Consider the following 27356-nt stretch of genomic DNA (forward strand, 5'->3'; position numbering starts at 1 on the left):
TGGCCCTCTGTTGGGGTCTAGATTGGCTGTGTAAAAATCTTACAACCATAGATGCCCTTCCCTTCCATGTTGTAGTTTTCTTACTGGAGGATTTCCTGCCTCAGGCGATCCGACATCAGCTCCTATACAAAAGCTTAAGCCTGGTTGCTGTAGTTGTGTGGGACGTCACACGTAGGGCCAAAAACCAGGGACCTTAAATGTGATGTCTGCACACAGACCTTTGAACTTGGAAGGCCAGACAGTCTTGAGAGGAACAAGATTCAAGTGTCATATGCAGGCTAGTTGCTCTAGGTTAAGGGTAGAGGTTTCTAGAAGCTAGGTTAGTAGTCCAATGTAATGCAGGGGGAAGGTGGAAAGGATGGAATACTGCAACATGGAAGAGACATCTATGGGTATGGTAAGATTTTACACAACTATTCCATATTGCAGTATTCTGTGGGAGAGTACCACAGCTAGAGGCAAGGGTGGCGGTAGAGGTGGAAGATTCCAGAAACCAGTGCAGAATTGTCCCATCAAAGCCTGCCCTGGCTCTTGAGACTATCTAGTTTGTAGTGTTTGAAGGTGGACAGTGAATCAAGTGGCAGCTTCTAAAATGGAAGCGGTGTCCAGCCCTTTAAAGAAGGCTTTTGAAGTAGCCATGACTCTAGTGGAATGAGCTCTCACCCCCGGAGGCAAAGGTTTGACATGGTGAGAGTAGTAGAAATGGATTTTCTGATCCATCCTGAAATAGTTTGCTTGGAAACTGCCTTGCCCACAGCCCTGGGGTGGAAGGAAATAGTTTCAGATTTTCTGAAGTTTAATTCTGTCTAGGTAGAATCCAAGCTGTAAGTGCACATCCAGGGAACGGAGAATACTCGTTAGTTGGCAAGGGGAAGGTAGGCAGGTGAATAGATTGCTTTAAGGACAGTTTACCACTTTAGGCATGAAGGGTTAGTGTGCAAGGTCACCCTGTCCTTGTGGAACAGTATAGGGGAAGGCCATTAGTGCCTGTAACTGACACCCTCCTAGCAGAAGTGATGGAAAACTGTACTGTTGGTCACCATGTACAGAGTTGTAAAGTAGCATTGCTAGCCGGTTCAATAGGCTAACTGCTATTTTCTCCGGAACAAAGTTTAGATCCTAGGGTGGTGGGATGTTTTTTTCTGGTCTGATGTGCAAGACCCCTCAGGAAAACTAACATCTAGCCTGGTTAGTATGGTCTAGTGGGAGGCAGGCATGGCTGAAAGATGCACTTCAACAATGCAACAGCGAAACACGAAGATCATCCAGGGTTAAGCTTTTGTAGAGGAGCAGACATCTGGTCATCTGAGGTGGAAATCCCCCAGTAAGAATAGGACATCTCTGGATTGCCTGCGTATGAAGGTTAGTTTTGCAGGGCAATTCCTGTGAAATTTAGGCACAGGGGATGCCAAAATGAGAGAGATACTTTAGCTCTGCGGAAAGTTTCCCAGACAGGGCAGTACAATCCAGAGGGCATCCATCAGTTCAGCCTCTAAGCCTTAGCCAAGCAAATCTTAAGGGCAGAGGCAGCAGCCCTAGAGGCGGCTTCTACTGCATCATACATGCACTTGATATGTCTAGCAACCTGAAAGGTGGCAAGGAGAGAGGACGTCAAGGCCTTATCAGCAGAGTCAGGGATCAATTTAGACACCCAGGATAGTAGTTCCAAGTTGTACTTGGGTCGTGTGTGGCGATTTTAAAGCTCTGAATGCCAGGGTAGAAGAGATCCTCAGCCTCTTCAACTGTCTGCTGTCTTTATTGAAGGGGAGCAGGGAAGAGGAGAATGAACCTGAAGGCCTCATCACAGGCAACAGAAATAAGTGAAGGATCAGCAATGGGTGCTGTAAAGGAAATTGCAGTCCTTGAGTACTTCATTACTAGACTTTTTCGGAGCTGGGGGCTGTGAGTCTGAGTGGGTGGAAGTAGATGCAAAGGCATCTAGAAAAGCAGGGATTACAGGAGGGATGGCTGAAGGACTAGGAGTCTGAACAGAGATCATAGCACTTCTGGACCTTAGACATCTGTGAAGTCCCACTTAAAATGGCCCCACATTTTGGAGTCTCCCTGAAAGAAATCTACATGGGGGAGTCTGTCCCACTGGCACCCTCTTCAAGGGAGGCATAATCCAAAGGGGAGGGGATTTTGGAGAAATAGTCCCATTCCTCATTCTCCTCAGAAGAGTCCTTAGAGGAAAGATGGGACCTATGTCTCATACAGGAAGGAAGCCTGGGCAGACTGGAAGCAGTGTGACCTGATGGAGGGCTTGTGAATAGTTGAACCATTCATTCCATTGATCAGACCACGTTTGTGTTTCTTTGCAGGCACACCTATGCAGTGCAAAGGAGGGGGGCCAGACATAGGCCTGCACTCAACGATATTTTATTCTACATCCTCCCCAACAACCTGGGTAATCCCCCTACGGCCCTTTGACACCGCCTCTGTTCCCCCTGGACGTCAGAAGCAGATGTCCAAGAAGCTTCTCTGGATGTGCATACACCCGCAGCCAAGATGGCCTGTGAAGCAGGCTCTGTGGATCTGGATCTCAGTAGGAGTGTTCAGAGCTCTCGTATGCTTAGAGACAGAAGTCACTTTATTACCTTCGGATTGGGCCTATTTTTTTGGCTTTCCGTTTTAAAGGATAGGTCATCAGGTATGGAGGAACATCCATCAAACTTTTAGCAAGAAACCTGACATGCTGGTTAGAGGTACATCGCAAGGGAGGATAACGGACGAGTTTTTTGGGACAAAGGACTGGCAAACAGAACAGGATTTGTGATGATGCTGAAGGCCTAGGCAAATAAGGCAGAGTATGACCATCTGTGTGGAATCTGTCATCCAATCACACTTCCCCTTTATGGATGACAAATCTCAAAAAAGGTAGAAAAAAAAGGTATCCACAATGTGGTAATTATATTAATCTGCAAAAATAGCAATTTTGAAAGAATGTTCGGAACTGGCTGCAAAGTTCTTGAAGGTACTGCGCACATACACCTCTTATGGCAGATGTCTGTCAACAAGACATATCGTGCACAGTAGGCAGTAAAACTTGGTATACTGGCCGAAGTCAGGTCATCACCTTGGCAGGCAACTAAGTAACACTGCAACAGAAGATAGGATCTTTCCTGGCCATCAAAATGTGTACTGTTGCCTGGTCTTGAGGAATGCTTGGTCTTCTACTTACTGGATCACATTTGCTAAAAGCCCTCCACATTTGGAAAGACTGGGAGGGCATATGGGAACTTGCTGCTAGATATCCATTATCTGCAACATTCCCTACAGCCAGACTAATACTTTGACTAGAATCAATGCCATCATTTCTTTACACTATCCTCCGATCTATGGCTTTAAGCTCTCCACACCAATTCGCCTAGAACCATTACAAGGTTCAGTTTATAATCAAGGCACTCCCAGATTTTGGGAAACTGTCTATTCAAGAAAATTACTTTGTGAAGGTTAACAATGGGATGGGGGCACTAAAAGCTATGCATTCTAGTCTCAATAACTAATTTTCCCCCAAGTCTGGCTAGAAGGGCCATCAGTATACAACAGGCCATGTATCCCAGAAAGTAGTTTTGTACCTACCATAAATGTAGATGTTAGAGTGCTAATACAGCTGCAGTCATAACAGATGGGTTCTCCTGCCTTCAGGCGGGTCCTCGGTCGGCCGAATTCCAAATTCTAGGTCCGGCGTCGGTTGTCGTCGCCTCTTCCGACGTCAGTGCGACAGGGGTATAAAGGAACCAGCAGACGCCATTTTCTTCAGTTTTTCTTGCCCCAGATGTCAGGTGCCCCAGAAGGAAGGCAATACATAAAATTATGTAATAATGCAATGCAATATAATCAACCAGTAGTTGCAAGCAAATACACCATAAAAGAACACCCCTAGAGGGGAAGGAGGGAGGGAAACCTGGACTGCAGCTGTATTAGCACTCTAACATCTACATTTATGGTAGGTACAAAACTGTACTATGTTCATCGTGCATACAGCTGCAGTCATAACAGATGGGTAGAATCCCAAAGCTAAGAAAAGGGTGGTAGGCACTAGGTGGAGCTAGGAGGAGCCAAAATGCCCTGCAAGACTGCAGTGGCAAAGCCTGCTCTAGATTTGGAGTATAATGGCAGGTTGTAGCGCTTGGAGAAGGTATGCACAGAACTCCAAGTGGCTGCTTCTAAAATATCCTTGGCAGGAACTCCTCTGAGGAAGGCTGCAGAGGTGGCTGTGGCCCTGGTAGAATGAGTTCTAATGCCTGTAGGTACAGTTTTGCCATGAAAGGAATAGCAAAAGCGTATGCAGTGGGCTATCCATTTTGAGATTGTCCGTTTGGATATTGACTTTCCTTGAGCTCCTACCGCATAGGCCACAAAAAGCTGTTCTGATTTTCTGAAAGGTTTTGTTCTGTCCAGACAACGCAGTTGTCTGTGGATGTCCAAGGAATGCAGTAATCTCTCCCCTTTGTTTTGAGGATTAGGATAAAAAGTAGGTAAATGTATGGCCTGATTTAAAGCTACCCTGGATACCACTTTAGGCATAAAGGACGGGTTGGTACGTAATGAAACTCTGTCCTGATGGAAGATAAAAAGGCTGGACAGCCATAAGAGCCTGTAGTTCTGAAACTCTACGAGCTGAAGTGATAGCCAAAAGGAAAGCTGTTTTCCAGGACAAATATTGTAAATCTGATGAGGCAGCTGGCTCAAAAGGAGGCAAAGTCAGTTTTTCCAGAATGAAATTAAGATCCCAAGCAGGTATTGGTTTTCTTGGAGGTCTTAAATTCTTAGCCCCTCTGAGGAACTGTCTTAATAGAGGGTGAGAGAATAAAGGTGGATCAGTGTTGTATTCTGCAGAAATGGCTGAGACCTGGATTTTGATGGAGGAGAACAAAAGTCCACTGCTTAGCAGTTTAGCCAAATATTGTAGTATTTGAGGTAAATTCAGTTTTCCAGGGCACTGGCCCTTTTTCTCATTCCAAACAAAAACGTTTCCATTTTGCAGAGTAAGCTTTTCTAGTTGGCCTTTTGGCCTCCAAAATGACATCCTGGACCTCCTTGGAGAGCAGGGCCTGCTGCGATGCTAAGGAATCTTCCATGCGGCTAGATTGAGTTTTCAGCCGACTGAAGAGTTTTGAAGCTGTGCAGAGTCAGAAGAGGCATTAGAGGCAGGGTCCATGGTGGGGAATGAGTCAGGCTCCTCAGGAGTGGGTACCAGTGTTGCCTTGGCCAGTCCGGAGCAATGAGGATCATCTTTGGTCTGTCTGCTCTTCAATAGGACTTTGGGCAGCAGAGGAAGAGGTGGGAAGGCATAAACTGTCATTGATGTCCAACTGAAAGAGCATCCACTCTCCAGGCCTTTGGATGGAAGATCCTTTAGCAGAATTTTGTCAACTGATGATTTTTGAGAGGCAAAGAGATCTATGTCTGGCCTTCCCCATTCTTGGATTATTTCTGTAAAAACTTTTGGATGCAACTTCCATTCATGTGGATGTCATATTCCTGCTTAGGTTGTCTGCCAGCATGTTTTCCTTGCCTGGCAAGTACTGTGCTTGTAGTTCCATTTGTAAGTCCATGGCCATGTTCCAAAGTGACATGGCCAGTCTGCATAGGGGATAAGAATGTGTTCCTCCCTGCTTGTTTATGTACCACATAACTGTGGTGTTGTCTGTTCTTATCAATAGCTGACCTGGTTGTAGAAGGTCCTTGAAAGCTATAATAGCATTTAACACTGCTAGCATTTCTTTTTGATTGATGTGAAGGTGCTTTTCTTTTTGGGTCCATTTGCCCTGAATGCACCGGTCTGTCATGTGCGCCCCCCCCCCAGGCGTAGTCAGAGGAGTCTGTTGTGATGACTTGATTTGCTTGAGGCTTGCTGAATGGAAGACCTGTGTCTGTTTGGCATGCTTGAGCCCACCACAGAAATTCCTTTTGCAGACATGGAATTAATGGTATTGTTTCCAAACTGTGGCTGTGTTGAGACCATATGTTTTTTAGGTACCATTGTAGTTCTCATATGCAGCTTTGCACATGGGATTAGTAAGATGCAAGATGCCATGAATCCCAGAGCCTGCAGGATTTTCCTTGCAGTCAGCCTGGTGCAATTTGCCAGTGTTCTGAAATATTGAATTAGTTGCCCCTGCTTCTCTGGCGTGAGGTAGGCCATCTGGGTGTGTGTCCAAATTGGCACCCAGGAAAATTATCTTCAGAGGGTATTAGTCTTGATTTCTCTTTGACTGTGTATCCTAGAGAGTTTAATATTATTACACAAGCCAGATGTTTCAGAAGAATGTGCTTGCTGTCCGCTTGGATCAGGCAGTCGTCCAAATAAGGGTATATTTGTATCCCTTGAAGTCTGCAGCAGGCAATTACTGATGCCAGGCATTTCGTGAATACTCTGGGCGCAGTAGATAAACCAAAGGGCAATGCAGAGAATTGATAATGGGTTGAACCTGCAAGAAATCTGAGGTATCTTCTGCAATTTTGTCTGATTGGGACATGCAGGTATGCTTCCTTGAGGTCCAATGTTACCAGCCAAGACTCCTTGCCCAGCATGGGAAGAAGTTGCTGTAGAGTGAGCATCTTGAATTTTGATACGAGTAGGAATGGGTTTAGGATGGAAAGATCCAAAATCGGTCTCCAATCTTTTCCCTTCCTTGGCACCAGAAAATCGCCTGGAATAAAAACCTTGACCTTGTTCGTGTGTGGGTACCTCTTGAATAGCTTTCATGTTTATAAGACCTGAAATTTGCTTTTGTGCCTCTGCCCTTTGTGTGGCAGGTTTGGCATGCCTTTCATTTTTGGAAGGGTATGAAAATGGAATTTGTAGCCTCTGTTTATAATGTCCAGGATCCATTTGCCCTTTGTGACAATATGCCAATTTTTTGAGAATAGTGCTAGCTTTCCTCCTAAGGGGGCTGCCATTTGAGACCTGGTTGGCATGCAAAGGGGAAAGTCATTGGTTTTGCTTTCTGAAAGATTGCGAGTTGTCCTCACCACCTCTGTGTAGGAGCTTGCCATTGTCTGCCTCTGTACGAGCCTTGTGTTTGTCCTCTGCCCCTCGGGCGCCTGTATCGGCCTCTTTGGGGTCTGTCTGTGGCAGGAAAGGACCAGTTTTTGGAAGGCCAATTTCTACTAAAATGTGGTGGTTGGACCTGCAGAAATTCTCAAGTTTGCATTGATTTAGCCTTTTCCTCCATTTTCCGTAATACTTCCTCAGCATTTGCCCCAAATAGTAAATCCTTTTGAAGAGGGGTGTCTAGTAATTTAGCTTTAACATGATCAGGCAAGGCTTGTTCCTTGAGCCAGGCATGCCTACGTATGACCGAGCCTGTAACAGCAGCTCTACATGAGGCCTCTAGAGCATCAAAACCACATTGCAAGGTATGTTTACCCACTTGTTCTGCACTATGCATCAAATCCTGCAACTCCTTCATGTCTGGTTGTTCAGGTTGTGACATTTTACTTTTCAATTGAGATAACAGAAACTGTTGGTATTTTAGCATATGAAACTGACAGTTTAAGGCCCTCATGGATAAGGTAGCAGAGGTATATACCTTTTTTCCCCACCTTTCTAAGGATCTGGAATCTCTCTCGGAAGGCAATGGGTTTTTGGTAATGGAGGCCTTAACTCCCTTGGGCCCCTGTGGGATGGTTTCTAGGTCAGCAGCATGGCTTTTGTATAGAAATTGGTGCGAGTCAGGAACCCTGTAGTACCTGTCAGGCTTAACTGGAGCTGGAGGAAGAGAATCCGGGTTAAGGCAGGCCTCCAAGTAAACATCATCTAGGATGTCCAGGACAGGAGGTATAGCCAGAGGCCTGTGCTGGGGTAACAAAAGAAATTCCCTGAGCCTTTTCTTGGAATCTGAATAATCCTGGCCTTCCCAGTGGAAGTGTTCCCTTACGGTATGCAGAGTTTCACCAAATGAGTAATCCTCAGGGGGGGGATACAGAAGGAATAGATTCCTCTGCATCAGAGTCTTCAAAAGGGGAGTAAGACTGTTCCTGATAAGAGTGCTCTGAAATAATGGAGCCCTGATCAGAGGAGGGGGAATCTTCCTCCATTCTGGGTCTTTTGTCCGGAGGTGGCTGAGAACCTCTGATTAGAGTAATTAAATCCTCAGCCATTTTAAGCATCTGTTTCTTAGGCATGGGGCCTGGAGATGGGCCCTGTGTAGCTGGTCTCCTAGGGTGCATGGTAGCTTTAGACTTGGTGAAAGCCTTGGAGAAAGAGGAAGGTCTGAAGACACCTTGAGTGGAGGTGGACCTGTCCACATTCTGTTTCAACACCAAGCGTGGCTTCGGTATTTGTAGCCAGGGTGTGGGCAGAGGAGCCTGCGACCTCTGGTACAGGAGACACCTCCAAAGATGTGTAGTCTGTAATCAGGGGCTGCGTAGGCACCTCGCTGAGAACCGGACCACGTGTAGTCTGCTTAGGCGTGGTGTCAGTAGAGGTCGCGGACCTAGAGTGTCTGTCCTTGTCTGTTTTTTTTAGACAAAACCGGAGTCGTAGTATCCGACGGCATAGTATAGTTAAATGCTTTCCCAAAATAATGCTGGGCGAACTCCGCCCGACGCTTAATAGTGCGTTTGTTGAATGTAGCACAAAAGCGACAGACCGAGACGTCGTGGTCTGGGCCTAAACAAGGTATACAGAGGGAATGGAAATCCTTATGCGGTATTTGCTTCCCACAAGAAATACAATTAACTTTGTCTGACATCGGTCTGAGGCAAGAAAAAGTTTCCCCAATGGGGTACTTAGCTTTTAAGACTTCGGTTCCAAATTTTTCATAATCTCAGGAGCTGGCCGACTGACACTTGCGAACTGCTTCTGCTTCGGCCACCGCGCGGCAAGAAAACTGAAGAAAATGGCGTCGGCTGGTTCCTTTATACCCCTGTCGCACTGACGTCGGGGAAGAGGCGACGACAACAGACGCCGGACCTAGACTTTGGAATTCAGCCGACCGAGGACCCGCCTGACGGCAGGAGAACCCATCTGTTATGACTGCAGCTGTATGCACGATGAACATCTTTGGAATCAGACTCAAACTAGGAGATATTTCTGAAGTACTGTGACAGATAGATAATAGGATCTTTTTGGGGAAAGCTGTCCAGCAGTGTCCCTAGGAACAGGATTTGTTTTATAGCAAACACTGGATTCTGTAAGACATTATCTTAAGTTCCCAGTCCCTGGATCTGTTGACTAGTTTAAGCCTCCATCTTCTTCAGGAAGATGGTTGCTGCCGCTTGTATGGAAAAGTGTGAATGTTTTGCCCTGTAAAAATTAGTGCAGCCAGGCACTCTTAACACTGGGCACAGCAGGCAAGGCACAGGGCAAGCAGGTGAGCCAGCAACGAGACCCCCCCACACGCTCTGAATCAGATGAACTGCCCATCCTCAACTACTGGGATATCTAGTCCAGGGTCATATCTGCCTGTCAGAGGAGACAAGAGCAGAAAGCTCTTCACACAGCATTTTGAACATTTCTAAATTTCAATCTGCGAAATATCAGAAGTTAGCCATAGAGTCCCCCCTTTTCTCAGGGCTAAAGTCAAATTTATAAAAACAGGAAGAGACCGTATGGGCTGCTGATTGAGAACAGTCAGCATGTCCAGTAATCCCTTCTGGGGAATGCCTGTAACCTTGCTCTATCTGCAGGGACCACCATCCTTTTATCAGCCTCCCACTCCTTCACAAAGACCAGTCTAGGGAAAAAGGTTGGAGCAGACAGACCAGATTCAAGTTGCTCCCTAGTCTTCCCTCCACAGCAGTATTTAATCTTTTGTTTGCCCCTGTATGGCTGGCCTTTCTACCAAAAGCAGAGGTGCCCTTAGTGTCATGCAGATATTTAAACATGCACCAATTTACACCTTTGGGTCTGAGGTGACTAGTCCCACCGGACACTGTTCTTGAGAGGCTTGGTGTCTGATCTTAGATTAAATCCACAGCCAACCTGAAGTGCACTTAAGGAAAACTGGATTATTAGGGGGACTCTGTTCAAGCAAAGATAAGCTGACAAGACTGCTTGGCTAGGAGCCCTTAAACTATGCTTGGAAATAACAGGCTACTCTCAAAGGCCTAGGCACATGGGTAAACGCTAGACATTCAATCCAGTCACTTTCTACCTAGCCCTGGACAATCATGGGGGTGCAATCCTGTGTGCTAACAGGAGTGTCTGGAATGCCCAGGAGCAAACTACATGGAAATGTTGGCAAACAGCATATGCTGGTGTTAACATGGTAGGCTTAGGCATCACACCAGTGCCTTCAGAGAAAAGACCAATAGAAAGGGCCGAGAAAGCACCATTTCCAACAAGATTCTTGAAGCTTAAGGGGATGTCAAATTCTGAGTGGGTGGGAGGGGGGTACTGTGACAGTAGCCAAAATCAAATCAGAGCAAACAGATAGCTCTCCTAATGTGGTGAGGGAAGTCTTGGCACACTTACTACAGATGAACAGATTAAAGCAGTAGAAGGAAATAACCTAAATTGTACACACTACTCCTGACAAACAGCATTACTGCAGAAACACTGGGAAATCTGTACAGAAACTTCTGATGTACAAGACAGACATCATTCCACTTCACCATTTCATTCTGCCATAAATTCCTAAACCCTCTATACAGTCTCAGATTTAGTATTTGCAGCTTTTACAGTGTAACTTGTACAAACCTGGACCATATCACTTAACAAGTCAACATTTTTGAAGACTGTCAACCAGAACTCCGGAACTCCTTTAGGATCCTCCTTCTCTTCATCTTTTTTCTCATCTTCAACTTTTGCTTTTTCTTTCATTTCCTCCTTAAAGGAAACAAATCAAATCTCAGTTATAGACTCATTGTCCCAGTATCACAACAACAGGACATACTTCAGTGTAGATACAGACTTAACATGAAAGAAATTATAAAAATCTAGCCAAAGGTCCAAACGAACACTATACGACATCCAAAATGAAAACACTACCACACACTGCAATGCAATTCACTGCCTAAACACTAACCAGAATTTTGCTACATGTTAGCCACATCATAACCACAGACCAACTAAAAAATGTCGGCCTCTAAGCACACAGCTGTCAATGCAGCCACGGTGATAGCAGTGGCACACTTGGCTCCATGTAAATGGTCAGCTGGGAGCCCATCTCCTACACCAAATGGATAAGTACAGTTGTAAAATCTTACCATAACAGTAGGGGCCCTTCTCTTCACTGAAGTATTCACCTAAAGAATCTTCTGCCAAGGACAGCCTACATTCCTGCCAAAAGCCTTTAGTAATTATAGGTATTCTGTCACACGTACGGCTCCCTGTGCACAGTGTAGGGCATAATGTACAGATGTATACACTATTCCTCCAAGAACATGTGCATCCAGGAGGAGAAAAGGAAACTGAAGATAAATGACCCTTTGGCCAGGAGGGTAAGAAACTGCAAGGCAAGAGCTAAAAATCCAGTATGAGGGAGGGAGCAAATATTGCAACAGCGAAGAGAGCCATCTACTGCTTTGGTAGAAAAGTTGTGCAAAAGCTTACCAATAAAGTACAGTTATGTACACTTACACTAAATTTAGATGTTGAGTGTATTCGCCGTTGCAGTCATCACATTTGGGTTATCTGCGTGCAGGTAGCCCTCAGCCGGCCTGAATACCAGTCTCTTGGATTCCTGCATCAGATGCAGTCTTCTTCCATGACATCAGGGGTATAAAACATGCAGCAGACACCATTACATCAGTTTTTCTTGCCCCAGATGTCAGGTGCCCCCACAATGGGAAGCAATTATGTTATGGTACACCATCAAAAAGCAAATACACCAGAATGCCCAAGTACACCAAACAAGGAAAGGTAGAGCAAAGAGAAGTCAGGGGGCTGGAGGGAGGGTAACCAGGACTGCAACATTGAATGCACTAACTTCTACATTTATGGTAAGTGTACACAACTGTACTATGCTCATGTTTCACTTGCAGTAATCACATTTGGGTTGATTCCTAAAGCGAAGGAAGGGCTGAGGAAGTTAGAGAGCATTAGGGCCAGCTATTAAGCCCTACAAGACAGCAGTGGCAAAACCAGCTCCGGAATTAGAAAAAAACAGGCATGTGGTAATGCTTGGTGATGGTATGTACAGAGCTCCAGGTAGCAGCTTCTAGGATGCCCCTGGTAGGGACTCCTATGGGAGTCTGTAGAGGCAGGTGCAACCCTGTTGGAATGTGATCTTATCCCCTGTGGGGTAGGTTTTCCATGGTGCTTATAGCAGAAATGAATGCAACGGGCTATCCATTTAGAAATGGTTTGCTTTGAAATTGCCTTCCCCTCTGCCCCTGCAGCAAAGCCAAGTAGCAGCGGTTCAGATTTTGAGAGGCTTAGTCCTGTCCAAATAAAAATCTTAAGTTGTCTGCGCACGTCCAGAGTGAGCAGTATTCGTTCTCCTTTGTTTTCTGGATTACGGAAAAAAGTAGGCAAATGGACTGATTTAGGGCCACACTAGACACCACCTTGGGCATAAGGATTTGCCCTGAGGGAAACCCTGTCTGCATGGAAGATAATGAACAGTTCCCACTGCCATAAGGACCTGTAATTCACTCTTCTTGCTGAAGTGATGGCTAGAAAAAAGGCTGTTTTCTAAGAAAGGAATTTAAACTCCGCAGTTGCAGCTGGCTCAAAGTTAAGCTCCCAGGCTGGAGTAGGGGTTCTCTGGGGGGGGGGGGGTCTTATTTTTGGCCCCTCTAAGGAATTGCTTTAGCAGGGGATCGGAAAAGGGTGGCTCAGTATTATAATGTGCTGAACTGGCAGAGGCATGAATTTTAATTGATGAGGATAGGCCCTTGGAGCATTTCTGTTACGTACTGAAGATGAGGTAAGCTGGGCACAATTGTGCCCATCCCCTGAGTCTGGCTCCAGAACAGTCTCTTTTCCACTTTTCAGCATAGGATGTGCTCGTACTAGGCCTCCTTGCCTCCAGAATGACATCTAGCACCTGCTTACAGAGGGATACTATTGGACAGCTCAAGGAATTAGCCAGGTTGGAAGGTTCCGGGTTTGAAGCTGAGTGCAGAATCTGGACCGCCTGCTGGGACAGCAGGGAAGGGGTCTGAGGCAGGTGCCATGGTTCCGGTAGTGTCATACCGCGCAAGAGGGGGTACTAGCGCTGGCGTGGCCAGTCCGGTGCAATAAGTATTGTCCTTGGCTTGTCCTGTTTGTTTTGCAGAACGTTCAGGGGAACGGCATAAACTGAGGCTTTCCCAGGTAAAGGACAGGGCATCCACTTTCCAGGCTAGACTGTGGGAAGTCCTTGTGCAGAATTTGTCCAATTGGTAGTTCTGAAGGGAGGCAAACCAGTCCATCTCTGGAGTCCAACATTTGTTCAAATGTTTGAATATTTTTGGTTCCCGTTTCCATTTGTGTGGGTCCATGAGATTTCTGCTCAGGTCATCTGCCAGTGAATTTAGTTCGTTAGCAGGAATTGAGCTTGCAGGTGCACTTGGTAGCTCAAGGCTGTGTTCCACAGAGCCATGGCTAGTCTGCAGAGAGGGTACAAGTGGGCCCCCCCCTGCTTATGTACCTTTACCAATAATTGTCCTGAAGAATGCAGTCTTTTAAGGCAGTCAGGGAATTCTGTACAGCTAACATTTTTTGGTTGACATGCAGGTGCATCTGTCTCTGGTTCCATTTGCCCTGAATGCACTGCCCTGCCAAGTGAGCCCCCCATGCATAATCTGCAGCATCTGTTAGGGTTTGGGCGGCAGGGGGTACAGTGAAAGGGAGCCCCTTGTAGTAGCAGGCCTCTGCCCACCAAAGGAACTCTGTCTTTACACAAGGAATGATAGGAATCATTGATTCCAGGTCCTGAGAATGTTGACACCATAGGCTTTAGATACCATTGTAGTTTCCTCATATGCAGTCTTGCATCTGGAATTAGTAGAATGCAAAAGGTCATGAACCAGAGGTCTTGCAGAATTTTCCTTGCAGATAGCTGGGTCTTTGTGGCCAATAGTTTGAAGTAGATTGTCAAAGAGGAACGTCATCTGGGAAACTGTGTTCAAGCTTGCTTGTTTCTCTGGAGTGAGGAAAGTCATCTGGGAAAGTTGTTCAAGCTTGCTCCCAGGAATACAATCTGTTGGCAGGGTACTAGGCGAGATTTACTTTCGTTTATGGTGTATCCCAGAGGCAAGTAGTTTACGAATGACAGATGTTTTAATAGCAAGTCCTGGCTTTCTGCCTGAATCAATCGTCCAAGTATGGGTATATTTGAATTTTTCTCTGCCTGCAAAATGCAATGGCTGGAGCTAGACACTGAATACCCTGGGTGCAGTAGATAAGCCAAAGGGAAGAGCAGAGAACTGATGGTGCCTGGAGCCTGCCCTGAAGTGTAAGCATTTCCTGCAATATTCCTTTATTGGAATGTGCAGGTAAGCTTCCTTTAGGTCTAAGGTTGCCAACCAGGCATCTTTGCCTAGCATAGGAAGCAGCTGTTGGTTACCATTCTGAATTTTGGGATTACCAAAAAGGGGTTTAGAATAGAGGTCCATGATAGGATGCCAGGAGCTCTTTTCTGGGTACCAGGAAAAGTCTAATAAAAACCTTGTCCCTTTCTTCTGCTGGGACAGGCTGAATAGCCCTGACACTTGGAGAACCTGCTGCTGGGCCTCTGCCCAGTGATTTGGGGGGTCTAGCCAACCGTTTGGGGTTGGTAGGGTGTGGAAGTGGAATCTGTATCCATGGGAAACTATATTCAAAACCCATTTGTCCTGGGTAATGAGTTCCCAGTTTCTTGCATGCAGGGTGAGCTTTCCTCCTAAGGGAGCAGGCAGTTGAGCAGGGCTTGGAAGGGTTAAGGTTAAGTCATTGTGCCATTTTTCTGTAGGGGGTGCCTTACAACTCCCTGCTTTGGAAGTGGGAGGCCCCCCACTGCTTAGGCCTGTGCGCAGCCCGAGACTAACCTAGGTGGTCTGCTGTTCCTGGGTTTGGACTGAAGGCCTGGAAGAGACTGGAAAGGACCAGTTCTTTGAAGGCCAATGCCTACTAAATCTGAGAGGCTGTACTTGCAGAAAATCTAAGTTTGCATAGATTTAGCTTTTTCCTCCATCTTTTTGAGGACTTCCGCTTTGTTGCCAAACAGGCGGTCTTGGTTTAAGGGAGCATCCAGTAATTTAGCTTTAACATGATCTGGCAAGTTTTGCTCCTTAAGCCAAGCATGCCTTCTAAGTACAGACCCAGTGACAGCAGCCCTGCAAGATGCTTCTAGAGTTAAAACCACATTGCAAAGTATGTTTACCAACTTGTTCTGCCGAATGCATGAAATCCTTAATTCTGTGTGTTAGCAGAGTCAGGAATCATTTTCTGTTTAATTAGTCCCATAATATGCTGCTGGTACTTTACCATATGAAACTGGCAATTTAAAGCCCTAGTGGCCAAAGTAGCAGAAGTGTATACCTTCTTACCCCATCTGTCCAAGGCTCTAGAATCTATCATAAGGGGTAGGATTTTTGGCAGCAGTAGGCTTAATGCCCTTTGGTCGTGGGAAATGGTCTGGATCTGCAGTAGGATTCTTGAAGAGGAACTTGAGTGTCAGGTACTCAAATACCAGTCAGGTTTTCTGGGAGCTGGAGGTAAAGTGTCTGGAGAAAGGCTAGATTCCAAGAAAGCATCTACAATGTCCTGAACAGGAGGGATAGCTAAAGGCCTGTGCTGAGGAAGGAGTAAGAATTCCCTAAGCATCTTTTTGGAGTCAGAGTAAACCTGGCTTTCCCAGCAGAAATGCTCCCTAAAAGTGTGCAAGGTTTCACCAAAAAAAAATCTTCTGGAGGAGAAGCAGAGGAAATGGAATCCTCTGCATCAGAGTCCTCATAGGTAAATAAGAGCAAATCCTGGTAATCAGAAGCAGAAATATCAGATTCCTGATCAGAAGAATCAGAAGGAAAATCATTCCAAGGTCTGAGGGGGAAGGCTGGCTTCCCCTAATTAAGGTAACAAGGTCTTCAGCCATTCTAAGCATTTTTTTTTTTTTAGGCATATGGGCCAGACCATGCGGTTTGGACATCTATGCATGGTGCAAGTTTTAGGCCTGGATGAAGACTACTGTTTAAAATGCAAGTCTATAGGCCTGAATACACCCTCAGAAGCCAGTGCCTGCACAGCAGCTCCGGACCCATCCAGGGTAGAGACCCTCAGATTCCATAGTCAAAGCATCATCTCGCAGCATACCAGACTCCAAATGGGTCTCAGTAGAAGCCTGTGAATCTGAAGTAGCGGGTATCAGGGGCTGCGAAAGCTCCTCACCAAGTACCAGTGGACTGGTGACTAGCTTAATGGAATGGTGACTAGCTTAATGGAAGCGTCAGCAGTTTTGGACCTATGCGGTGTCTCTATCCTTGCATTTTTTTGGAAGATCGAAATGGCTTCGGTAAGCTGTCCTACCGGAGTATGGATACAGAGTACCAAAATAATTTGCTCTAAATATAGCCCGACGGATAGTTCGGGGGTACTGAGGACTTCAGTTCTGAAACTCGAAAACTGAAATTTCAGGAGGGTGCCAACCGGCACTTGCGAACTGCTGCTGCTTCGGGCACCACATGGCAAGAAAGGCTGATGTAATGGTATCAGCTGCATGTTTTACACCCCTGACATGGAAGAGAGCATTCGACGCAGGAATCCAAGACTCTGGTATTCAGGCCGGCTGAGGGCTACCTGCAGGCAGATCAAATGTGATTACTGCAACAGTGAAACACGAAGAACATCCATAGATGTCCTTCTCTTCCATGTTGCAGTATTCAACATATGGGTTTATTCCTCTTGCTTCGCGAACTTTCAGACCGTATACAAAAGTTTAGTCACTGTATGGTGTGTGGGACTGACGTGGCTCAAGGAACATGGCCATAAGTGACGTCTGCACACCAGCCCTCAGAACTCTTAAGCCCCAGTCGGAACCAGTCCTAGTAAGGGCAATGCCAGTCCTGTGCCCCCAGAAAGGGAAATGCGGCCTAACAGGAGGGGAAGGAATATTGCAACATGGAAGAGAATGACATCTATGGTTAAGATGTTACACAACTTTTTTTACATCCTATTCCCATGTTGCAGTGTTAAAACATATGGGAGAGTGCCAAAGCTCACTGTGAAGGAGGGGGTGGTGGTCTAGAGGCAGTCTCCAGGAATCCGTGAAGGATTGTCCTGGCAACCCACTCCACCCCCCCGCTCTGGAAATGTGGTCTAACTTTTAATGTTTGGTGAAGGTGTGCACTGATCAAGTGGCTGCTTCAAGAATGGTAGAGGTATCCAGACCCCCTGAAGAAAGCTCCTGAAGAAGCCCTAGAGTGCTGCTTTAACAGTACCTTGCAGGGATTTCCCATGGTATTTGTAGAAGGTGATTGCTTCAGAAATCCAGGTAGAGATTGTTTGGTTACTGCCCTCCCTAGGGCTCTGGGGTGGAAGGAGACAATTGTTCAGGCAGTCTGATGGGTTTGCTTTTATGTAGATAGAACTAGAGTTGTCAGTGAACATCAAGGAAGTGAAGTACTCACTGTCCCCTGTGGGTTAGGGAAGAAGGTATGTAGGTAGATTGCTTATCCCTGGGACAGATCATTCACTTTAGGCATGAATGAAGGGTTAGTTCTAAGGGTAACCCTGTCATTGTAGAAAACTAAGGGTTTGCAGCTCTGATCTTCTGGTTGAGGTGAAGGCCATGAGTAGTACAGTTTTCCATGTACAGTATTTTAGGGCACTGTCTGCTGGCTCAAATGAAGGAAGCATGAGCTTTTCCAAAACAGTTAAGGTCCCATGGGGGTGGAGAGGTTTCCTGAAGAGCCTCAGGTGAAGAACCCCTTTGAGAAAAAGCTCAGCCGGTAGTGGACGCTAGAGGTGTGTCCAGAGGAAGCCGTGCTGAAACAGAAAACAAGTGGGCTTTAATGGAGGAATAGGCCAATCCTGTCTGCATTAGCTAGTCTCACTTGCAAGTGGGTCCAACTACCTTAACACCATATAGAAAATCTCTTCCACTTTGAAAGGCAAAATGTTTTTGTACTCCATTTCCTGGCCTCCTGCAGGATGGTGAGCATATTCTCATAAGTGTCTGAAGAGGATCAGAATCCTTATCAACTATAGGGTGAGGTGCAGCAACTGCCACTGTGGATGTATTTGGGATCCCTTGTGCTGTGAGACCACTCAAGGGATACCTTGTGGTGACTGCCCTTGGGATAGTTGGGAGTAGGGGTAACCAATGCTGTCTTGGCCAGTAGGGCGTCACCAACAAGATTTTTTGTCCATCACGCTGGATTTTCAGCAGGACCTTCTGGATGAATGGGAAGGGGGGATGCAGAGAAACTTCCCCTTCCAAGAGATTGAGACAGCATCGGTTGCCAATGCCCAGAATGTGGTATCCTGGTGCAGAATCCAGGAAGTTGCCTGCTGGAGGCAAACAGTTCTATTTGTGGTGTACTCCACTAGTGGACCAGATCCAGAAGAAATCCCTGTGAAGCATCCATTCATGGTTGTGATGGTTCTGCTGAGATACTCTGCCTGGGAGTTCTGTAGAGAGGGAACAGACTTAGCAGGGCCACTCCCTTTGAGGTGGCCAATTCCCCTACTAGGAGAACTAGTCTGCAAAGTAAGATGTGGTCCCTCCCAGTCTGTTGAGATACCACAGAACTGTGCATAGCTTGTGAAAATCTTTAGTGGACCTTGCTATAGACAGCTGGTAGGCACGAAGGGCCAGGAGAATTGCCCTCTTCTGTCAAACATTGAAGTGTTCTGGTTTGTGTGGCTCTAGCCACAGACCCTACACTTCTTGATAGCCCAGAGTTGCTCCCCAGCCCAAACACGAAGGCATCTGTGTGCATGTGTTGACAGGGGTAGTTGGAGGGGAAGACCTGGATTGAGGGTCACTTACGTCAACCACTGGATTTCTAGTTTGAGGCATGGAAGGGGAACCCTGTACTCCAAGGGGTGGGAGTGTTTGCTCCAGACTGACTGTAGGTAACCACTGCAACTCATGTCTTGCTAATGGTAACATGGGGATAGTGGCTGCCATGTAGCCCAAGAGCCTGAAGTACTGCCTTGCTGTCAATTCTGTTGAGCAAAGGACCAGAAGTAGCTATTCTGTCAAGTTTTCCACCTTTTGGAGAGGAAGGTAGGCTTTCATGACATCGGTCATGAATTCTGCACCCCAAGAAGACAATGTCTAGAGTAGGTTTCCAGGTGGGATTTTGGGTTTTTATCTGAAATCCCGGAGGCTGTAGGAGACACGAGTATATGTTGCAGGAAGGTATCCTTGTTGCCTGCCTGTACCAGCAGGTTGTCCAGATTAGGGAATATCTGGATTCCCTCTGCCCTGCAGAAGATCACTTCAGCCAAACATTTGGTGAAAACCTTAGGTGCAGTGCAAAGGGCAAGGCAGAGAACTGAAAGTGAGAAAGGCCCACCAATAACCAAGTATTTTCTGAAAGTGGGCTTTATGGGGATGTGAAGATATGGCCACCTTGGATATAAAAGATGCCTAACCACTGATGAATCAAGAATGGGAAAGGGTTGGGCAAGGTAAACATCCTGAAGGCGGGAACCTTCAGGAATAGGTTGCGTCACGAGAGATCCAGAATTCATCTCCAAGGACAGTCTTGGAACCAGGAAAATGCTGGAGTAGAAACCTCTTCCTTTTGCAGCGAGAGGCACTGGTTCGATGGTGCCTTGAGCCAGCAGTGTTTGTAGCACTGGCTACAGGAGGTGTAGCTGTTTTGGAGGTTATGGTATGCCCTTTTGCTTTGGGGGCATAAGCCAGGTCATGACATACCCATTTTGAAGAATTGAAAGGACCCATTTGTCTGAAGTGATGGATGTCCACACAGGCAGTGAGAGGTGTACCGACAGAGGGCAAGAGGGAGGAGGGGTTTATAAGGCTGGCAGGTAAGTCAGATGTTACCTGCCCTGTCTTGAAAGGGCAGCCTCTGGTTAGAGGATTGGTGTAACTATAGCTGGAGGGGGTTGCTTTCTGGTAGGTTTAGACCATGAGGGAGCAGCAGGGTGAGAATGTTTTCTAATTAACTTTTAGCTGGGTAGTTCCTTTGAAACTTTGGAATAGGGAAGCCTAGTAGGCGTTTCAAATCTTACTTCCCATTTTGCTGAAGTGAAACAAAATCAGCCAGGGGGGGGGGTTGGTTCAGTTTTGTCCTAAAATCTGGAAGGGGCTGGAGGCGTAGCCAGGAATACCTTAAGGCAGCTGCTGACCTTGATGAGGCTTCAAAAGCATCATAAATGCACTGAGTGCCTGGTAACCTGGGTGGGGAGAGCCAGAAGGGAAGACAGTGAAGCTTTGGCAGCACAATCTGGCGCATCATCTAGTTCTGTGGATGTTTTCTCCAGGCGTGATTAGACATACTTGGCCATCTGTTGTCTGGTAATTAGTAGCCCTGAAGGACAGTAGTAGAGGTGTAAAATTTTACCCAGGTTCTCCATGATTTTGCTGTCTGTCAGCAAGAAGGAAAATTGTGATGGGTGAAAGTTTAGATGCCTTCTGTAGAAATGGAGATGGTGCCAGGGTCTGGTGGACACAAGGAGATACTTGGCAGTCTCAGGGACTTTATAAAGTTTCAGGTCTGCATGCAGCACGTGGTTGAGAGTCAGGAGTTAAGGATGCTAAGGCATCCGGGAAAGAAGGCTGAACTGGGGGGGGACAGCACACTGGCTTGGGTAATCTGAAAGTCAAACCACTTTTTTGGACTTCAGTCGTTTAAGAGGATTCCCCACTTAAAATGCTCTTTCATCATGGAAATTTTCCCCAAACGTCAAATCCTCAGCTGGGGGAGTCAGGGTCAACAGATTCTTCCTCTCTGGAACCATTCCCCAAAGAAAGTTGGGAAGTGTATGAAAGATTCTTCAGATGAAGAATCTGAGCTCTTCCTCTTCCCTCATGGCTGGGTCTGTAATTTGAGGCCTTGGACTCAGAATTGGAGGAGGAATGTTAGCAGTCCCTGCAGAAGTAGAATTTAATGCCATGAAGGCATTAAATAGACTTTGGCTGAAAGGCTGCCAGTCAGGCATACTTTTAGTAGGAGTAGAGAGGTGTTCCCTTTTATCTTTTTTCAAATGCCTGACTGGTGTCTAAAGGGAGGAAGGCCTGGAGATCTGAGACTGAGGAACCAGAGGGATCCGAAGCAACTACTGAAAGTACTGCCCTCCCCCCCCCGATATAGAAATCTGAAAAGCCTCTACGGATGTGCCCTCTGTACAAGACTGTGCGCTTCCATGGAGTTGCCCGCTTTATCCAAAGCAAAGGAGTCAGATTCCTCTACCAGGCAGACATTGGCCACAGGCTGAGGGTCAGATGCAAGAGGCACAGCTGTGGCAGTAGGCTATACAGCCTTGGCTTTCTTTGGCAGTTCAGTAGGTATGCAGGAACCCTCCATCTCTAAAGCTATTTGTTTTAAAAAGTAGTTCTGCACTCACCATAACGTTCCATCTGTTGCTCATTTGTCTTCAACCTGTGGGTACTCTGATATGGCATGGATCAGACTCTGCCAGTTTGAGCATCTGATCCAAGCTTCTCCCCTACCCATAAGGCCCTTGTCTCCCTCCTCCCTTCAGAGAGTTTGCTGCCTATCCAAGCATCCCAATATTATGCAATTCTCATCTCATGACAAGGGTCTCCCTAATCAGAGAAAAGCATGCTCATAGTGATCATTCCTTATCTAACCACAGCACCACACAGCCTGTACAAGGCAGGGGGAAGGAAGGAGGGATGTTTGAAAACAGATGAAGAGCAACACCTCACATGAAACATTATGGTGAGTACATAGCTACCTGAAATTTTGATCTTCAGCCTGTAGGACAGAGTCCCCCCAGCTACTAAACACCTGGGAAGTCATGGAAGGATATTCTGAAACAGAGCACAGCCAAAAGATGCCCTGTTCACAGATAAAATGTCCAACTTGTAATGAGAGATGAAATTGTATGAAGTAGCTGCAGAGCAATCAAGAAACTCTACCAGAAGGCAGATGAAGTAGCCATAGAGCTAGTGAAATGCACCTTGACTTGGCAGAATTAGAACTCTAGGTGAATATGCCATGGAAATGCACTGGGAAATCCAATGGGCAATAGTAACCTTCAATATTGGTTTCCCTAAAAAGGGCTTAGAATAGGAAATAAGAGTTGGTCAGACTTACGAAAGGACTCTCCTATGCAGGTAAAAACATAGCGGTCAGTGCACATCTAACAAATGGAGTTTGTACTCTCCCTTACTTTGAAAATATGGAAAGAAAAATCAAGTGACTAATCTTCCAGTTATTTCCAAAGATGCTTCAGGAAGAAAGGATGGATTAGTACTCTGTGACCACCTGTCTTTATGAAATACCAAATAGTGGGGCTTGAAAGAATGCTCGAAGCTCGGAGACCCTTTTAGCAGATGTAATAGCAAATCAAGAAAAGTACAGTTTTGTACCTACCATAAATGTAGATGTCTGAACTGGATAGCATCTGCAGTCATAACAAGTGGGTTGTCCTGTCGTCAGGCAGCCCTGCAGTCGTCCGAATTCCAAAGTCCGGGTCCGGCTTCGGCTGATGTCGCACTCCTCCCGTCATCTCTGTAGGTCTTCGGGTATAAAAGCATCAGCCGACGCCATTTTCCTCAGTGTTTCTTGCCCCAGATGCCAGTAGCCCTCTTGCAGGCTAAAAATTTTGGATAGATGCCAATGTTTCCAAATAGATAGAGGTAAACACAGCAATAAGCATATATGTACAAACAAATACACCATAAAAGACTCCCCCCCCCCCCCCAAAAGCTAGCTATTAGGAGGGTAAACACCCTAGGAGTACCACAGAGGGAAGGAGGGAGGGTAATCCTGACTGCAGATGCTATCCAGTTCGACATCTACATTTATGGTAGGTACAAAACTGTACTATGTCCTTCATGGATGCATCTGCAGTCATAACAAGTGGGTAGAATACCATAGCCAACTAGGGAGGAGGAAAAAGTAGATTATGGTGTGTTTAGGATCCCTTGCAGTACAGCAGTGGCAAACCCTGCTCGGGATCTGGAATAAAGAGGCAAATTATAATGCTTGGCAAATGTATGCACGGAGGTCCAAGTAGCCGCCTCAATAATGTCTTTGGTTGCCACTCCTCGTAAGAAGGCTGTGGTAGTGGCTGTTGCCCTTGTAGAATGAGGTCTTATGTTCTGTGGAATTGGTTTTCCATGGAAGGAGTAACAGTATCGTATGCAATTTCCTATCCATTTGGAGATTGTCTGTTTGGAAATAGCTTTTCCTTCCCTTCCTGTTGCATAGGCTACAAAGAGTTGGTCAGTCTTTCTGCTATTTTTGTTCTGTCCAAGTAGTAGCGTAGCTGTCTATGTACATCCAAGGTATGCAGTATTCTTTCCCTCTGTTTTGTGGGTTGGGAAAGAAGGTAGGTAGGTGGATTGCCTGGTTTAAAGATACTCTGGATACCACCTTGGGCATAAATGTAGGATTAGTCCTCAAGGACACTCTATCTTGGTGGAAGATTAGGAAGGGTTGCACTGCCATTAAGGCCTGTAGTTCTGAAACCCTCCTTGCTGAAGTAATTGCCAGTAGGAAAGCAGTTTTCCATGACAGGTGTTGTAGGTCTGCTGTTGCTGCTGGTTCAAAGGGTGATAGTGTCAACTTTTCTAGCACAAAGTTTAAATCCCAAGCTGGTAATGGTGGTTTCCTTGAAGGTTTTACATTCTTGATTCCTCTGAGGAACTGCCTGAGCAAAGGGTGCGAAAAAACAGGTGGATCAAAGCTGTATTCTGCTGAAATAGCTGATGCATGTATCTTGATGGAGGAGTAGGACAGGCCTGAATGAAGAAGTTCGGCCAGATACTCCAGAATGTTAGGCATATCTATGTTTGACACATCTTTTCCTCTTTCCGTACTCCAAATGACAAACCTTTTCCATTTTCCAGCATAGTTCCTTCTTGTTGAAGGTCTGCGTGCTTCAAGAATAATGTCCTTAACTCTTTGGGAAAGTTCTGGATTAGCTGCTGCTATGTGATGTTCCATGCAGTCAGTTGCAGCGTTTTTAGGTTTGGATGTATGATGCTGTAGTTGTTCTGAGTTAACATCAAAGGCATCAGTGGTATTGGCCACATTGTTCCGAGACATGCTCTTCAGTAGTGGGTACCAGTGTTGTCTTGGCCAGTTTGCAGCTAACAGGATTATCCTTGAACGTTCTTCCCTTATTTTTAGCAGTACCTTGTGTATCAAAGGAAGAAGTGGGAATGCATATGCTGTTAGGCCTTTCCAGTTGAAGGAGAGCGAGTCCACTTTCCATGCTAGTGGGTGGAATGTCCTTGTGCAGAATTTTTTGAGCTGGTAATTGAGAGGTGATGCAAATAGGTCTATCTGTGGCATTCCCCATTTCTTCGAGATGGTCTTGAAGATGTCCGGGTGCAGCTTCCATTCGTGGGCATCCGAAGTGGTTCTGCTTAGTATGTCTGCCAGAGTATTGTCTTTCCCTGGTACAAATATTGCCTGTAACTGAATGTTGTAGCTGAGTGCCAGGGTCCACAGCTCCAAGGTCATTCTGCATAGGGCGTATGAATGAGTGCCTCCCTGTTTGTTGATGTACCACATGACTGTGGTGTTGTCTGTCCTTATCATCAACTGGCCCTCTGAGAAATGGTTTGAACTTTTGGATTGCCAGTTTTACTGCCAGCATTTCTTTTAGATTGATGTGCAGGTGAAGTTGATCCTGTGTCCACAATCCTTGCACGCATCTGTCCAGCATGTGGGCCCCCCATCCTAGGTCTGAAGCGGCTGTTGTGATGGTCTGGCTTGGTTGACATCTGCGAAAGGGTAGGCCTGGGTTTGACTGGCATGCCTGAGCCCACCATAGGAACTCCTGTTTTAAGCATGGAATTAGTGGGATTTCTGTTTCTAGACTGTGTCTGTGTTGGGACCATAAATTCTTTAGGTACCACTGTAGTTTCCTCATATGTAGTCTGGCAAATGGGACCAAGATTATGCATGATGCCATGAAGCCCAAGGCCTGTAGAACTTTTCTTGCTGTTAACTTGTTCAGTTTTGTTAGTGCCAAGAAGTAAAGAGGAAGTTCTTTTTGTTTTTCTGTAGTCAGGAATGCCATTTGTTGTACTGTGTCCAATTCCGCGCCCAAGAAAGTCCTTGTTTGGGATGGTATCAGTCTTGACTTTTGTAAATTGACTGTGTATCCCAGTCCTTGTAGCAAGTAAATGACCCTTTGTAAATCTGTTGTCAGCTTGCTTTTGTTGTCCCCTTGTAGCAGGCAGTCGCCCAGGTATGGGTAAATTTGAATTCCTGTAGTCTGCAGTGAGCGATTACTGATGCCAGGCATTTGGTGAATACTCTGGGCAGTAGATAAGCCAAAGGGCAATGCTGAGAATTGATAGTGCTCTGATCCTGCAAGAAATCTGAGGTATCTTCTGCAGATTGGTCGAATGGGGACGTGCAGGTATGCCTCCTTGAGATCTAGAGTTACCAGCCAAGACTCCTTGCCCAGCATGGGAAGAAGTTGCTGTAGGGTCAGCATTTTGAATTTTGGGACAATGATGTATGTATTTAAGGTGGACAGGTCGAGAATTGGTCTCCAACTTTTTCCTTTCTTGGAACTAGGAATAGTCTGGAGTAGAACCCCTTTCCTTGTTCTGCTGTTGGCACTCTTTCCACAGCTCTCATGTTTGCTAACTCCATTATCTGGCGTAGAGCCTCTGTTTTTGATTTGGAGGTAGATTTGGCATTCCTCTTTTGACTGGTAAAGTGTGGAAGTGAAACCGTAACCTTGATCTATGGTTTGTAAAATCCACTTGTCTTTTGTTATGTAGTGCCAGTTCTTTGAAAATAAGGTTAACTTTCCGCCTAGAGGGGCTGCTATTTGTTCCCTGGTAGGCGGATTTAGGATTAAGTCACTGCGGTTGTGCTGATGTAGTGGCAGTGGCTGTGTCTGTGCCTCTGTTGTTACCTTGCCACTGTCGTCCTCTGTAGGCACCTCCTCTGGATTGGTTTCTGCCTCTGGAACGCCTATTTCTACCCCTTTGAAATTTTGTGGAGTCAGGAAAGGACCAATTCTTGGCAGGCCAGTTCCTGCTAAACCTTGGGGTTGAACCTGCAAGAAATCTTTAACAGTTTGAACAGATTTTGCCTTTTCTTCCATTTTCTTCATAACCTGCTGGGCAGGTGTACCAAACAGACTTGTCTTGTCCATAGGAGCATCTAGCAACTTAGATTTAACATGATCCGGTAAAGCTTGTTCCTTTAGCCATGCATGCCTTCTTATCACTGTGCCTGTCATGGCTGATCTAAATGAAGCCTCCAGTGCATCATAGCCACATTTTAAAGAATGGTTGCTAACCTGTTGTATGTTATTTACCATCTCTAATACATATTTCTTATCAAGAGATTCATCAGTGGTTAGTTTTTTAGTTAACTGATCAAGCATAAACTCTTGGTATTGTATCATGTGAAACTGACAGTTTAAGGCTCTAGCTGAGAGAGTAGCTGAAGTGTAGACCTTTTTACCCCATCTGTCTAGTGACCTTGCTTCCCTTTCAGAAGGAATAGGGTTTTTTGCTGTGGTCGCGGCTACTGCCTTTGGACCCTGGGATATAGTTTCTGGGTCTGCAAGTGGGGCCTTGTAAAGGTGGTGATGAGTATCTGGCACCCTGTAAAATCTGTCTGGTTTGGCAGGGGCTGGGGTAAAGAATCTGGAGCGGAGCAAACATCATTGAAAGCATCATCCACCACAGAGAGAACAGGAGGTATAGCTAAGGGCCTGTGCTGTGGGAGGTGCAGAAAGGTCCAAGTCTTTTCTGGAGTCTGAAAAATCCTGTTGCTGCCATTGAACTGTTCTCGCATGGCATGCAAGGTTTCCCCAAAGGAGAATTCTTCTGGTGGGGAAGCAGCTGGAATGGATTCTTCAGCATCCGAATCTTCAAAATTGGAGAAGGGAGCCTCAGGCTGATCAGTTATGTCTGATTCATCAGCAGAATCATCAGTAGAAACTGGCTCAGGGCTCTGCCCTAGGTCTCTTCTCAGGGGCTGAGAGGCCCTGTCTGGGTGAGGTTGAGATCCTCTAATTAAGGAAATTAAATCTTCTGCCAAAGAAAGCATTTGAGAACTAGAAGAGGGCCTGGATGTGGGGGGTTTAACAGGCACTGATTTAGTAGTCTTGGCTGCTTTAGCCCTGGCGAAGGCCTTAATGGACATGGCAGCTGGAGGCCTAGCAGCACCACGTGCTGGGGTAGAGACATCCAAGGGATGGTGTCTGATAAGTCAACCACCGTAGTGGGTAAAATTTCTGAGGTCGATTCAAGAGTTGTAGCAGGGGCCTCAGTTGTTAGAATAGGTTCAGCTGTACTTTGAGCAGTTTACTCGGTTGCAGACGAAACAGAGACACTCGCGGTTTGCTT

At 46.1% G+C, this 27356-nt stretch overlaps 1 protein-coding gene across 1 annotated transcript in view; it reads right to left on the reverse strand.

Moving 5' to 3' along the window:
• Positions 1-27356, reverse strand: part of NAP1L1 (nucleosome assembly protein 1 like 1) — a 1039563-nt gene that overhangs the window by 681360 nt on the left and 330847 nt on the right. Inside the window, exon 7 of the mRNA XM_044087215.1 lies at positions 10655-10783. Coding sequence (XP_043943150.1) covers positions 10655-10783 — 129 coding nt within the window. The remainder of the gene's footprint in view (positions 1-10654; positions 10784-27356) is intronic.

The sequence above is a fragment of the Protopterus annectens genome, chromosome 11.part0, assembly GCF_019279795.1.
Source record: "Protopterus annectens isolate FY-2018-M chromosome 11.part0, PAN1.0, whole genome shotgun sequence".
Lineage (NCBI taxonomy): Eukaryota > Metazoa > Chordata > Ceratodontiformes > Protopteridae > Protopterus > Protopterus annectens.